The following is a 14,924-nucleotide window of genomic DNA, read 5'->3' on the forward strand; positions in this document are numbered from 1 at the left end:
TTTTTGAAAAAGACTAATTACTATTTAATAATCTAATAATAGGTTAGGTTAGATACAAAAATTAAATAACATAATATGATAAAGCTAAAAGAAGATTTATTATTTGGACAAGAATAATTATTACTAGGTTAGATTGGATTAAATTAATATAAAAGATAGGTAATATAATATGATAAAGCTAGAAGAAAATTTATCTTTTTGGGAAAGAGTAACATAACTACTAGGTTAGATGACATAATATGATAAATCTAGAAAAAGATTTATCTTTTTAGAAAAAAATCTATATAACTTTTTGGAAAGGAGTAACTACTACTTAATCTAATTTAATAAGTTAGGTTAAATACAAAAGTTAAGTAACATAATATGATAAAATTGAAAGAATATTTATCTCTTTGGACAAGAATAACTATTATTAGGTTAAGTTAGATTAAGTTAGGTACAAAAGATAGAAGAAGAAGATTTATCTTGTTGGGAAAGAATAACGTAATTACTAGATTAGGTTAGATACAAAAATTAGATAACGTAATATGATTATATCTAAAAGAAGATTTATCTTTCTGGAAAAGAGTCTACATAACTTTTTTATTATTTGTCGCTTAATATTTCTTTTGAAATATTTTTAGATTTTGTATATATATATATTATGTAACACAGATCTCAAATTTCAAGAATATTAATCGTGCCATGTCACTCACTAGCTTTTCCGGTGTATAAGCTGGAAATATTTATAAAAAGCGCAGCGATGTTTCGATTGAGACGCATCGAGCACAGGAGGTAAATATTTGATCTGCGACTGAGAAAGGGACAAAAATAGAAAACGAGAGAAAGGGATGGAAAATGTTTAAATATCCATCGTTTCCACGAAACGATGACTAATTTGATCTTCGTCAAATGAAGGACACTGTATATCGATTATTATTATTAACATAATGAGCAACATATGAATCGTCAACGTGACACGACAAATTCTATCGTTGCAAATTACTTGTAAATTATTTGCTTGTATATCATGGATAAAGAAGATTAAATTATTATCATTTCTGTCGAAGCGAAATAATTAATGTTACTCGTTCATTTGCAAGATATTTTAAAAGAAAAGAACAATTGTTATTAACAAAATAATGGAATAAGATATTCAAACAAAGAAATATATTTAATACAGTTGAATAAAATTATTCAAATTCCACAAGTTACTTTGATAATTTATTGTTCAAAATATAATAATAATAATTGCAAATAATTATAATTTTAATAAAGTTTACATGAAAAGATCAATTATAATAATTATGAATAAATATTATTCAATCATTTTATGTAATCATTTATTCAAAATATTACTTTTTCAATTTTGGATTTATTTATTCAACTTTGATTAAGTGAATCGTGAATCAAAATAGTGGAATGTGACAGTTATTGGTCAGACAACACGTAAGACAAGATAAGTAATACAAGTAAATCATTAATGAAAACAGTAGAATAAGAGAGACGAGTCGAATCAAATTAATACACGAATCAAATCACTGAAATAATAATAAACAACATGTTTTCCTCCTTCAAATCAAATTGACACGTTCGAAGAACACACGAGTGAAAACTATTAATATCACTCCTTGGAGAAATCCCCAAGGAAGTGGATCGAAGGAAGTTCCTTCCGTTCCTTCCGAAAAAACTTTGAAAGAGATTCGATCCCTCTTTCATCTCTTCCCTCCATATATATATATATATATATATATCTGCGTATTTGTTCCGCGATCAAACGATACAGGCGAATCTCCACGGGTTATAACCTGACATGACGTTATATTTGCGTGTGCACCTGTATTCCGAAGCATAAGCGTGCAACGCAAAATGAATATCGATCATGTGCACCGGGTAGAGGGTTTAGATCCGAGAATTATTCCGGATCAGGTAGAATTATGGATTATAAATGGTGGATTGCTTTGAAACCGGAATACGTTACGAGTGTTAACGTCTTGTTTCTATGTAGCGTATGACTTACGCTTCGAGAAATTGCACGTAACGAGGAATCCAACATTTGTGATTATATACAACACACAGAGAGATGTATATATATATATATATATATATAGATACGTGAAATTAATTTTTAACATTTTAACTTGTCTTTGTTTTTCTTTCTTTCTTTCTTTCTTTTTCTTCGAGAAATTGCACGCAGAAATCCAACATTTGTGATTACGCGTATACAACACACAGAGAGATGTATATATATATATATATATATATATATATATATATATATATATAGATACGTGAAATTAATTTTTAACATTTTAACTTGTCTTTGTTTTTCTTTCTTTCTTTCTTTCTTTTTCTTCGAGAAATTGCAGAAATCCAACATTTGTGATTACGCGTATATAACACACAGAGAGATGTATATATATATATATATATATATATACGTGAAATTAATTTTTAACATTTTAACTTGTCTTTCTTTTTCTTTCTTTCTTTCTTTCTTTTTCTTCGAGAAATTGCACGCAGAAATCCAACATTTGTTACATTTATTACACATATATAACATAGAGATGTATATATAGATACGTGAAATTAATTTTTAACATTTTAACTTGTCTTTGTTTTTCTTTCTTTCTTTCTTTCTTTTTCTTCGAGAAATTGCACGCAGAAATTCAACATTTGTGATTACACATATATAACATAGAGATATATATATATATATATATAATATATAATATAATATGAAATTAATTTTTAACATTTTAACTTGTCTTTGTTTTTCTTTCTTTCTTTTTCTTCGAGAAATTGCACACAGCGAGGAATCCAGCATTTGTGATTACACATATATATAACATAGAGATATATAAATACGTGAAATTAATTTTTAACATTTTAACTTGTCTTTGTTTTTCTTTCTTTCTTTCTTTCTTTTTCTTCGAGAAATTGCACACAGAAATCCAACATTTGTGATTACAACACAGAGAGATGTATATATATATATATATATATATATATAGATATGTGAAATTAATTTTTAACATTTTAACTTGTCTTTTTCTTTAAATAAAATAAAACTTAAAAAGTTCTGTAAAACAACTCGAAACATGTTCGACGTTGTCGCTTCGATTTAAAAAGACCAAATCGATATTGGAAAGCTTGGTTTTAATATTTTTCCACCGTGTAAGAGACGACTTAAAAGTAGTCGAGTCGAGTCGTGGCCCGACTTTTTTCATTTACTTCAGTCAACGTCAAAAGGCGAACGAATAATGCATAATGAAAAGTTGGAAAAAATGCGTGCATCGGTGAAAAAATGAAAACAGTTTTCACGTATCTTGCTGTACACTTCGTTTAATTCACAATTAATAACAACAATTAATTGTGATAAATGTAAGCTGAATTATGATTGAAACGTATAAATATACAGGATGTTATGCATTAATTTGAAGCAACAATTTTTCCTTTGCAAAAAAAAAAATTTTCGTTTTCACGTTTTCCAACGAGTCGTTAAAACGTAAAAGCGGACATAAACAAGCTCGTGTTGAACAAAGTGTGTATCGAATATTGTATTTATTTATTTTTGTTGGTGATATATGATAAATTTGTATCGATAAAAAAAATATTTGTTACATCGAATGCTATAGTTTATTTATTTCTCTCGTGACATGATAAATTTGTATCGATAAAAAAATATTTGTTACGTCGAATGCTATAGTTTATTTATTTCGTTCGTGACATGATAAATTTTTATCGATAAAAAAATACTTGTTTCGTTCAACATACTTTTTTTGTTTTTTTTAATAATAAGTCGTTAACAAAGTTTCTGCAAAAAGGAAAAAAAAATGTTGCTCGAGATTATCTCAGAAATCTGCAGTTCCCTATTCTTTGGAATGGCCTGTACATGCACTCGTCCCATTCATCGCCAGCTAATTCATCATTCCGAAATTGAGATTACCATGATAACTTGGTACATTGAGATTATCCATTGCCGTGTATACACCGAGGGATTTAACGTGTGATTGATTTAACACTTGAACTGGAGTAAAACTTATCAATCTGTAAATTAATATGTAATCTGTAATTAGAAAAATGATAGAGAAATTTTTAGAGGAGATAATCTTGAGAAATAAATTTTTCTTCAGATTTGTATCTCCTCTGAATAATTCCTTTTCAAAGAGATTAAACGATTCGTCTGGAATGAAATCAATTTCTGTTTTAATTAAATTTCGTACTGGCCATTCTTTTCAATGTTATTAACGATGGAGTTGTTTCATTAATGAGCAAACAAAAATTTATCAATTTGTAAATTACATAGAGAATATGATTCATAGAGAAATTCTTTTTAGAGATAATTCCTTTTCGAAGAGATTATGCAAATTAATTGATTCATAACGAAATCAATTTCTCTTTTAAGTAATTAAATTTTCGTATTATAACTCTCAACGTTATCGAAATAGCGAATAAATAAAAATTTATCAATCTGTAAATTATATTAGAAAAATGATAGAGAAAAAATTTAGAGGAAATAATCTTGGAACAAATTTTTTTCTAGAATTTCTCTGAATAATTTCTTTTTTCAAAGAGATTAAATGATTCATCTGGAAAGAAATCAATTTTTGTTTTAAGTAGTAAATTTCATATGATATTTTTCAACATTATGTTATTAATGATGAAATTGTTTTAACAAAAATTTATCAATCTGTAAATGATAAAGAAAATTTTAGAGAAAATAATCTTGAAATAAATTTTTCTCTACAATTCCTTTGAATAATTTCTTTTTTCAAAGATATTAAATGATTCATCTGGAAAGAAATCAATTTTTATTTTAAGTAGTGAAATTAAGTTTCATATTATATTTTTCAACAATATATTATTAACGATGAAGTTATTTTAAAATTTATCAATCTGTAAATGATATTTAAAAATGATAGAGAAATATTTTAAAAGAAATAATCTTGAAACAAATTTTTTTCTAGAATTCTTCTGAATAATTCTTTTTTCAAAAAGAAATCAATTTTTGTTTTAAGTAATGAAATTAAATTAAATTTCATACTATATTTTTCAACGTTACGTTATTAATGGAGTTGTTTTAAAATTTATCAGTCTGTAAATGATATTAGAAAAATGATAGAGAAATATTTTAAAAGAAATAATCTTGAAACAAATTTTTCTCCAGATTTATGTTCCTCTGAATAATCTCTTTTTCAAAGAAATTAAATGATTCGTCTGGAAAGAAATCAATTTTTGTTTTAAGTAATAAAATAAGTAGTAAATTAAATTTCATACTATATTTTTCAACGTTACGTTATTAATGGAGTTGTTTTAAAATTTATCAATCTGTAAATAATATTAGAAAAATGATAAAGAAATATTTTAAAAGAAATAATCTTGAAACAAATTTTTCTCTAAAGTTCCTCTGAATAATCCCTTTTTCAAAGAGGTTAAGTGACTCGTCCGGAAGGAAATCAATTTCTGTTTTAATTAAATTTTCGTACTTGCTATATACTTTATTAATCATGGAGTTGTTTTGTGGCGAGCAATCCCTTATGCGGTGAAGATATATATATTGTGCAATTATAACTCGAGCAACTTTAATGATAACTATTTGAATCGGGTATGATTCTACGTAAGTTAATTTAAAACTTGTTCAAGCGCCAAGTTTTAATTTGTAGTGATTTAAATGACAAATTAATTTTGATTTTAATAATATCTAATTTGTTTTCTTGCGCTTTGTGAAGAAGAAAAATATTATTGTATGGTGGAGAAAAAAGGAAAATTTCCGATACTACAATGGCGTACAATGGAAAATGATATATATTCCTTTAAAGAGGATCAAGTTTTTAAAGATAATGGTTAGGAAAACAAGATCATTAGCTCCATTGAATTAGCTTCTTTGTTCTATTTCTCGAGATAATGGGGGAATCGCGAAGAATCGAGGATTAACAATTTGTTATTTAACCATATAACAAGCAAATAATTATTAAAAAAGTAAAAGTTTTTTCTTTTCTAAATCACTTCCATTTTTATCATGTATTTTTACACATCATAAATTAGTTTCTCCAATATTTATATCTTTTCATCTTTCTTTCCCAAACAATTTTGTATCAGGAGAATGAACGAACGAAAAACGATACGAGAAATGTTTCTCATAGATTCGAATTTTCAATTTTCCCTCTCAAAAGAATATTTCAAATTTCTTGGAAAATCTTGGATAAAGAGTTTCGAGTAGTTTAAGCAAAGATCTCGAGTAAAACTATCTCGAAAGTTTCACGATTTTGCTCTCGTGGCTCTCATGGTGATGGAAGAGGGACTACAATTTCCACGCGGTTAATCTCGTCACAATAGGAAACGGTTGGTTTACCCGCCTTCCTTCCGCCTCTTTTCAAACCAAAACTAACTTTTCCATTTTATGGGCAAATAATCATCGAGCCCCTGGCAACGGGAGCAAACTTTCGCATTCGTTCCTCCCGTAAAACGGGATATTTCAATTATGGACGACAAGCTGGCTGAAGGATGAGAACTCGAACGAGGAGAATAACGATAAGCAACGGAAAGGGGAAATTTGAAAAGGAAGCAGATACCGGTTCGTATCTCGTTAGCGGAGATACAGGATGTATACAATCATTTTATTATCAACAATGTCAAGTATGATATTGTCCTTGAGTCGAGTTTTAATTGCAATGCAATGTGGATTTAACTAAATCGATCGATTTTTTTATATCTATGCAACCTTTATCATTTTGATGTTTTGATATCAAGTATAATATTGTTCTTGAATCGAGTTTTAATTGCAATGCAATGTGGATTTAGTTAAATCGATCGATATTTTTATATCTACGAATGGATCTTTATCATTCTGATATTCTGATGTCAAGTATGATATTGTCCTTGAGTCGAGTTTTAATTGCAATGCAATGTGGATTTAATTAAATCGATTGATATTTTTATATCTATGGATGAACCTTTATCATTTTGATGTTTGTTCTGTCATCTGTATGATATTATTCTTGAGTCGAGTTTTAATTGCAATGCAATATGGATTTAACTAAATCGATCGATATTTTTATATCTATGGATGGATCTTTATCATTCTGATGTCAAGTATGATATTGTTCTTGTCGAGTTTTAATTGCAATGCAATGTGGATTTAACTAAATCGATCGATTTTTATATCTATGGAATCTTTATCATTTTGATATTCTGATGTCAAGTATGATATTGTCCTTGAGTCGAGTTTTAATTACAATGCAATGTGGATTTAATTAAATCGATCGATATTTTTATATCTATGGATGAACCTTTATCATTTTGATGTTTGTTCTGTCATCTATATGATATTATTCTTGAGTCGAGTTTTAATTGCAATGCAATGTGGATTTAACTAAATCGATCGATATTTTTATATACGGATGGATCTTTATCATTCTGATGTCAAGTATGATATTGTTCTTGAATCGAGTTTTAATTGCAATGCAATGTGGATTTAACTAAATTGATCGATATATTTATATCTACGATGAACCTTTATCATTTTGATGTCTGTTCTGATGTCAAGTATGATATTGTCCTTGAATTTTAATTGCAATGCAATGTGGATTTAACTAAATTGATCTTTATATCTATGAATTTTTATATCTATGAATGAACCTTTATCATTTTGATGTCTATTTTCGAAGTAGGATAAGTAGTGTGGATCAGCAATTGGTCGGACGAAAACGAAGAAAGTAAAGATAGAGTAGAAGGAAGAAAAGTTTTCTTTTGTCGAGTATTGTTTAAATTTTATTGTAATAAATGAATCTAGAGAAAAGGATTTCTCGCCCAAGCTTTCGAAGAAGAGTATTATATTTGATATTTCAAATATTCCAATAGGAAGAATTCGAAAGATATTATCCGAAATTGATCGACGTCTTACGTTGGAATTCTCATTTATTTGATAAATTCTATATTTCTTTTTTCCTTTAAGAAGAATAATTAACTTGGATTTATGATTGAAAGAATAAAAGAGAAAAAAAAACAAATACATTGCACACGAATTTTATACAAATTTTTCTATTTATAGAATCTAAATAATTGAATTTCGAAACTGCAATCGAATAAGCAAATTATCGATGAACACAGTGGTTGATGGCATAAATGTCAAAAGTGACGGCAATTGAACTTGCACAGCAACGAAAATATTTCCCAATAACGCGTCGTCTAGTATTATTTGTAAATTTGTCGTTCGGTTAAAATTCTCGTTGTATTTTTGCTTCTTTTCTTTCCTTTTCTTTTTTTTTCTCTCTTATTTCACTTTAATTGAAAATTTCGCATAAATTTTCACACCTGGCCCGTTCTTTTTTCCATACCAATTTTTTGAAAATATACGCGAAACGATCGATAATTTAAATGGAAATTAACACCCAAGCATTTATCCGTTTTCGCAACGGGGAAGGATGTCAACGTTATTAAAATTAAATTCAACGGATAAAAAGAAACAAAATTAACAGTTTCAGAACAGACTTCTTTGTTAAAGTTTGTTATTCGATTCGTTGCTTTGTTCGACGACACGGGGATGCAAAAAAAAAAAAAAAAGGAACGAGAGTAAAGGCTTTCCATTTCCACAGGAACCGAGATAAAAAATCGTTTACAAGATTGATCTTGCGTCCGAATAATCGATAGTCGCTTCGCGACGAATTAGTTCGTACGTTACGATTAGATAAATGGTTTTCAGGTGCATCCGTTCTCTCATTCTTTCTCCTCCCTCGTCGTTCGTGACCAGCCATTTGAAAAAAGACCATTGGAGAAAAGGAAGAAAGACCATTGGAAAAAAGGAAGAAAGACCATTCGAGAAAAGGAAGAAAGACCATTCGAGAAAAGGAAAAAAACAATTCGAGAAAAGGAAGAAAGATAATTCGAGAAAAAGAAGAAAGATCATTCGAGAGAAGGAAGAAAGACCATTCGAGAAAAGGAAGAAAGACAATTCGAGAAAAGGAAAAAAGATCATTTAAGAAAAGGAAGAAAGAACATTCGAGAGAAGGAAGAAAGATCATTCGAGAAAAGGAAGAAAAGCAATTCGAAAAAAGGAAGAAAGATCATTCGAGAAAAGGAAGAAAGATCATTCAAGAAAAGGAAGAAAGATAATTCGAGAAAAGGAAGAAAGATCATTCGAGAGAAGGAAGAAAGATCATTCGAGAGAAGGAAGAAAGATCATTCGAGAGAAGGAAGAAAGATCATTCGAGAAAAGGAAAAAAAATAATTCGAGAAAAGGAAAAAAAATAATTCGAGAAAAGGAAGAAAGATAATTCAAGAGAAGGAAGAAAGACCATTCGAGAAAAGGAAGAAAGAGAATTCGAGAGAAGGAAGAAAGATCATTCGAGAAAAGGAAGAAAGACCATTCGAGAGAAGGAAGAAAGACAATTCGAGAAAAGGAAAAAAGATCACTTAAGAAAAGGAAGAAAGAACATTCGAGAGAAGGAAGAAAGATCATTCGAGAAAAGGAAGAAAAGCAATTCGAAAAAAGGAAGAAAGATCATTCGAGAAAAGGAAGAAAGATCATTCAAGAAAAGGAGGAAGGATAATTCGAGAAAAGGAAGAAAGATAATTCGAGAAAAGTAAGAAAGATAATTCGAGAAAAGTAAGAAAGATAATTCGAGAAAAGGAAGAAAGATCATTCGAGAAAAAGAAGAAAGATAATTCGAGAGAAGAAAGAAAGACCATTCGAGAAAAGGAAAAAAAATAATTCGAGAAAAGGAAGAAAGACAATTCGAAAAAAGGAAGAAAGATAATTCGAGAAAAGGAAGAAAGATCATTCGAGAAAAGGAAGAAAGATCATTCGAGAAAAGGAAAAAAGATCATTCAAGAGAAGAAAGAAAGACAATTCGAGAAAAGGAAGAAAAACAATTTGAGAGAAGGAAGAAAGACCATTCGAGAAAAGAAAAGATGTTTTCCGCGTTTGTCTGTCGTATAAATGTCGTGAAAATAACGAAAAAAACAAAGTAAACTGGCGAGTAAGACGAGTAAACGACGATGCGCCTCTGGGACGAAATTTGATCCAACAACAAGTTGTTCCAACAACTTTTTCTCAACGAACGAAAAATTTGAAATTTCAACGTTTCTCCGTCCATTTTATTTCGAACGGATTCAACGTTGGGATTCGATGTCGTGCAGAGTGTTGGATAGCGTTAGTTGAGAGGAGAGAGAAAGAGTTTTGGAAGTTGGATATAAGTCAGTCGTTTGCGAGGCGAGTAGCGTGGATCGGTCATTTATCAGACAAACGAGATAGGAACGGCGAAAATTTAATAATTAAAGTTACGAATAAAATTATTTTAAAATAAGTTCCGATAATTTATTGTTCAAAATAATAATAATAATAATTGCAAATAATTCTGAATGAGATTACATGAAAAGATCAACTATAATAACTACGAATAAATTCAAGCATTTTAATAATTTATTTAAAATAACTTTATCCGGAATTTTTAACCTTTTTTTAGTTACTTCATTATTTTATTATCAATTTTTAATTATTTTTTTCAATAAATCAATGTCCAATTCTCGATAGGAAACGAAATAGTCGTTGGTCAGTAGTACAGGTCAGCCATATCGATCAAAAACGAGATATTTCGAAAAATGTTACGAATTCGAAATCACGTTTATTTCTCGTCATTATTTGATATACGATGACTCTGATTCTTCGTGAGAAAAAAAGAAATTTTTTACCAATTATAGATTAAAATTTTCTCATAGGATTATTAAAAATATTCGAAAGATCACATAATCGTTACGATCAATCATAACATTATACAGATATATTAGAAAGATATTCTTTGTTGAATATTTTTGAGAGTAAAAACGTATCGTAAAACCACACGTAATATACGGTTTTACAGGCGACGCGACGTTATGAGATTTTTACTGGAAAGAATTACATAACTGTTGTAATACATAAAGCAAAATAATAGAATATTGTATCCGGGCTGGAAACTTTTTCCAACCAACTTGCCTCTGCTTATTTCCAAAGAAAAAATTATCTCAAACTCGGAACAAAGGAAACTACGCACAAGATAAAGTTTTCTCGCGTGGAAATCTCGAAATTGTTGTACGTTTTTTTTTTTTAAAACAAAGATAATTCGATTTATGCGTATCTCGATAATTATTAATTTGGAACACGTCTTTGGATCGGAGAAATATACTACGATGAATCGATGATGAGAAGAGAGTTTTAAATTTCTTCTCGTATTCTCGATTTAACGTTTTAATAAACGGCAATAAAAGTTTCCCTCCCTTCGATCGCTTAAAACGATAGAAACGAAACACCGATAAGTCTTCTCACTTTCAAACTTTTCCTCTTCCTTCTTCGTTCAATCACAAGACTATTATCCGTTGGATTAATCGAGGATCCCTCTTGTTTTAATTGTTTAAACACGTGTTAAACTCATTCCCCCTTTATTGATTATAGATTTTCTTATTGTAAACTTTTGAGAAAATTACTTTTAACGATTTTGACAAATTTGTTGTCATTCATTTGTGAAATCAAGGATGTAATTTATAATTTAATTCATATTAACGAGGAATATTTAAATTGGTTATTTATTTTTCAAAAATGAATTCTTATATATATATATCATCATCAAATATTTAATCCTTAAAAAACAATAAGAAAAAATATTCTTCTCTCGTCAAAATGAAAAATTGTCATCAATTATAATTTTCTTTTCAATTATTAGATTAATTAATCTTTTTCAAATCTGCTCAATTTGAAATCTGAATTTTAAACTAATGATTTCATTAATTGTTAATAAAAGTTATAATTAATAGAAGATCTTAAAGATTTTTATTTATACAACGTAAATATAGACGAATAAACTCGAATATGGAATATGAATAAATAATGGAATAAAACAAGAGTTAAATTGGTTGAAGAATGACGAAATCGGTTTCAATTATTGAGTAGAAAAGTGGCAAAGATCGGTATCTCGTATAAATTAAGAAACTCGTTTTACGAATGACCTTTTTACCATAGTCTTATCGATTAACATTCTTTTAATGGTCGTGAATTATATCAGGTAACTGTGATCAAATATTCCGACACTGTTACCCTATTTAGACATTCTCGTTCAAAACTTATTCATTAAAAGATTCGCTCTTTGAAGAATTATACATTGCATTTATGGATAAAAAAGAAATCGAAGGGAGGAAAAAAAATATTATCATATATTTACATTAATTAATTAACGCGTGAAGAATATTAAATAATATATGTGAATATTTGTAACGAATAAGAGAAAGAAATTTTTTAATTAAAATACTACATTTATCTATATTCAAAATCATAATAAAAAAGAAGAATCGATTGTAATTAATTTAATATTTATATTACGCTTTTTTATCAAAAAATAATGAAAAAGAAAAAATAAATCATGAAAACTGAAAAAACAAAACGAATTTTATCAAATTTTATTCATTTGTGTTATATTTATTAATGTAAATCAATTCAAAGAAACGCGAAAACATTTATATTATGAAAGATCAAAGATGATCATTCTAGCAAATTTTAATTCGTCGAACTTTCCTCGAAATCTGAAATTGAATTTTTCATCGAAGGAAATATTGCGATCGTGCTCTGTAATTTTTTCCGACGAATCTTTTTTACCGAGCGTCGATAACGTAATCTCGGAAAGAAAAATAAAGCGTTAAATCGCGAATGCTAAACTAATAAAGATCGATCTCGATTTGTTTTCAGAGAACGCGAGCCGTTGGTGCAGGACAGACGGTATCTGGAGCAACTATAGCAACTATAGCCTCTGTCGAAATCTTCGCGAGCCAGCGATCGAGGGCGGTGCAGAGGTTATCTCGACGACTATATATTTCGCCGGTTATAGCATTTCGTTGATCACCCTGATCATCGCTGTCTCCATTTTTCTCTATTGCAAGTAAGTGATGTATTATTATTCCTCCATTAAAACACTTGTTGATTCCATGTGAAAAGTAAAAATATAGATCAGAGAAAGATGGATTTTTGATTGGAAAAATACATTTTTTCCAATTTTTAATTTATTTTTAAACATTTTGAAACATTTAATTCTAATTGGATGAATATAGAATTAATTAATCTTTTTTTTCAACAAAAATTAACGAAAAATGAAATAATTAATTTTCTAGCTCGAATCGATGTTCAAATAAATAAAATTTCAAGATAGGAATTTAAAGTTTATCGAAAAGCGATGATTAAATAAAGTGAATCATAATTTATGCATTTTCACGCAAAAATATCTATATTTATTCAATTCCTCCATCGCGGAAATTCAATCAGCTCATATCAAACTATTAATTTCTGTCTAAAAATATCGGTGCTCGACGACAACGAAGAAAGACGATATTCCGTTCCCTCCTCATTTCCATATCAATTCGTAAACGGAATCCAAAATGTAGCGCGACTCGGATGCGTCGCGAAATCGATAAATAATATTCCCTCACGAATATTCTGCGCACGGTTCGATCTGCATCTTGACAAAGGGAAAACGCGATTAAATCTTTCGCGCTTGCGCGGTAACGAACGAGAAGGCAGAAACGCATTGTTTGTTAACCGCGCTGTATCGAGTTTCCACCGCACTCGGAAATTGAACCATCGCCGAACGAAGAAATTCAAAATAAATTCTTCCTAATGCATCCGTCGAGCGAGAGAAATGTTGCAGAGATGAAAACTATATATATGTATATATACATTTAAAAGGACGAATGAAAATAAGAGATATAAGCTTTGAAAACGTTATTATTTAGCTTCGCAATGGAAACTAGCTTTAAGGGATGAGCGGAACTGCGAAATAACTGGATTCACAAAATGAAAGATCGTGGCATGGAAATTCGATTGGGATAGATTAAACTGAAATAATTCGTTTTGATCGTTATACCTTTCTTTTCCTTTTTTTCTTTTTTCTTTTTTTTTGATACGTGGACAGTGAAAAGTTTTTTATTATTTTTTTATGGGAATACGGGATGGAAAATCGAAAACGAAAAATTTGAAATTTGTGGAAATGTGAAATTTATAACTGAGATAGAAATTTGAAGTTGGAGCAGAGATAAATCTTTTGTTTTAACCGTTTTAAATTTTCTTGTATTTCACTGGTGTTCTGATATATCGATTAACGATAATAATCCTTTTGTTATATTCTTTTCTGAGGCAAAAGAAACGAAGTTTAAAAATTAGCAAAAATGGAATTCTGAAAAAGTAAATTTAATCATGAGCAATTTTATAAGAGAAAATAAATTCATGAAATTTAAATTCGTGAAATGAAAAATAAAAAACACTTATTTATTTTTTTCTTTTGACAAGATCATTTTTCTCAAATTTTCTTCGAGAGAAGAAAAACACTCGAGATACACTATTTAGATATTCAAATAAAGGAAATATATATTCACGTGCGAAATTAAAGAAAAAAAATGGAGGAGAAAAAATAGGAAAAAATGCACCTGTAATATATTATATATATGTAGATAATCCTTCAGTTTCGCTTTCTATGTAATGTTGGGTCAATTTTTTTCATGGCTTCCTATCGCCATGAATCACCCTCCACCGAGTCTCTCTCTCTCTCTCTCTCTCTTTTTCTCTCTTTTCCTTTTTCTCCTCCACTCTAGAATACCCACTCTCAATTTTATCCGCACGCTCCTACGAGGTGGAAAATGGTTCCTTTGAAAAGTAAAGCTCTTTAAACCTTAGGAACACTTCAGGCTAATGCGATGGTCCAAAGATACGATCCATGGACCGATTGCAAAAATTCCAATTTCTTTATACGTCATATAAGAATCTCCGCTCTTTCAGATTGTCTTGCAATTTCACTTTTGAAATTTGAAATTTATACCATATGAATCAAACGAAATAAAATTGATTGAAAATTTCGTTGCAGATTTATGTATCGTCACAAATGAAAATGTTTGAAAGTTTCTTTATATTTCGATGCGTTGAATTGTGACAC

At 29.1% G+C, this 14,924-nt stretch overlaps 1 protein-coding gene across 3 annotated transcripts in view; it reads left to right on the forward strand.

The window, feature by feature from the left end:
• Window positions 1–14,924, forward strand: part of LOC413829 (diuretic hormone receptor) — an 86,788-nt gene that overhangs the window by 53,165 nt on the left and 18,699 nt on the right. For all 3 annotated transcript variants that reach the window (XM_016911383.2, XM_397268.6, XM_016911384.2), the window contains one exon: window positions 12,695–12,884. In XM_016911383.2, the coding sequence (XP_016766872.1) occupies window positions 12,695–12,884 (190 nt within the window). The remainder of the gene's footprint in view (window positions 1–12,694; window positions 12,885–14,924) is intronic.

The sequence above is a fragment of the Apis mellifera genome, linkage group LG3, assembly GCF_003254395.2.
Source record: "Apis mellifera strain DH4 linkage group LG3, Amel_HAv3.1, whole genome shotgun sequence".
NCBI classification, from domain to species: Eukaryota; Metazoa; Arthropoda; class Insecta; order Hymenoptera; family Apidae; genus Apis; species Apis mellifera.